Consider the following 1,585-nt stretch of genomic DNA (forward strand, 5'->3'; position numbering starts at 1 on the left):
TTTTTTTTATCAATGATATTTACCGATTTAAAAAAAAAAAAAAAAAAAGACGATTGACTTTTATTTTCAAAATTTCTTTTACACCCACTTTTAATTTTATCTTTTTATTAAAAACATTATGTGTAGAATTTCATTGGACTCTAAAAATGTTTAGCAAGTCTTAGTCAGTAATAGTATTAACTCCGTGATGAGTGGGACAGAGGCACGAGAGCCTGCCAAAAACCAATAAGTTGCTACCCTACCAAACAACCAAAAAAAAGAAAAAAGAAATTAATGGAATCCACTCCATTCCAATCCCTATGTTCAACGCGTAAAATAAAATCTATAACCAAAATTACATGCACCAACCTAAATTTTTAGAACAATAGATTTGACAGGACCATAACACTCCCCCTCCCCTATAAATATTCACTTCGCTCACTTCCTATAAACAATCAGTAGCTAGCCATGAGGGCCCTTCTGCTGTCCTTAGCCATTCTCTTCATCCCCCTGGTTCAAGGGCTCAGCCCCAGCTGCAATATTCAAGACCAGGGCTCAACCCTCCAAGTCATCAATGTTAATAGTCCATGTTCCCCATTCAGGCCTAAAACACCACTCTCATGGCAAGACGCTGTCCTCCAGATGCAATCCAAGGACAAAGCCAGGCTCCAGTACTTGTCCAGCCTGGTTGCTCGCAAGTCCATTGTCCCTATTGCGTCCGGAAGGACGATTACTCAGAACCCAACCTACATTGTCAGGGCCAAAATTGGAACCCCTCCTCAGATCCTGCTCTTGGCTGTCGACACCAGCAATGATGCTGCTTGGGTTCCATGCACTGGCTGCGTAGGCTGCTCCTCCACCGTCCCAGTGTTTGATTCGGCGAATTCTACCACTTTTAAGAGCGTGGATTGCAGTGCAGACCAGTGCAAGCAGGTATATACCGACATTCTTGACATATTCACGCGCTGATTTGCCGCCATGTAGTATATGACATGCTTGTGCACTGTTTTTATCTTTTTCGGACACAAAGTGCGACCCGTGAATAAACACTAAAATCCACTGTGTTGAAAACTGGCCCCGCACGGATGTTGTTGGAAATTGACTCGAAAACTAATTGGATTACAGCTTTCAAACTCGCTAGCCGTTGACAATATGGTATTTTAAGACATTACTAAATCTTATTCAGGTACCCAATCCGACATGTTTAGGCACCACATGTGGCTTCAACAAGACTTATGGTAGCTCCACCTTTTCCGCCAACCTCGTGCAGGATACCCTCATCCTGGCTACCGACCCCGTCCCAAGCTACGCCTTCGGCTGCATTCAAACTGCCACAGGCAGCTCCTTGCCGGCACAGGGTTTATTGGGGTTGGGCCGAGGCCCACTTTCTCTATTGTCTCAAACAGATAGTCTGTACAAGTCCACATTCTCGTACTGCTTGCCCAGCTACAAATCCACCAGTTTCAGTGGATCACTAAGATTGGGACCCATCGGTCAGCCCAAGAACATCAAATATACACAGTTGCTTAAAAATCCAAGAAGATCATCACTCTATTATGTGAATTTAATGGCAATTAAGGTTGGAAATAAAGTTGTGGATATCCCA

The 1,585-nt window shown here is 43.4% G+C and overlaps 1 protein-coding gene across 1 annotated transcript; it reads left to right on the top strand.

Moving 5' to 3' along the window:
• Positions 1-410: 410 nt before the first annotated feature.
• Positions 411-1,582, top strand: LOC111382641 (aspartyl protease AED3-like; the record flags this gene model as incomplete). Its single annotated transcript, XM_023006664.1, has 2 exons — positions 411-912; positions 1,166-1,582. Coding segments are annotated over exons 1-2 (882 nt in total), but the record flags the coding sequence as incomplete, so codon positions are not given.
• Positions 1,583-1,585: the final 3 nt, after the last annotated feature.

The sequence above is a fragment of the Olea europaea genome, unplaced genomic scaffold, assembly GCF_002742605.1.
Source record: "Olea europaea var. sylvestris unplaced genomic scaffold, O_europaea_v1 scaffold25426, whole genome shotgun sequence".
Classification (NCBI taxonomy): domain Eukaryota; kingdom Viridiplantae; phylum Streptophyta; class Magnoliopsida; order Lamiales; family Oleaceae; genus Olea; species Olea europaea.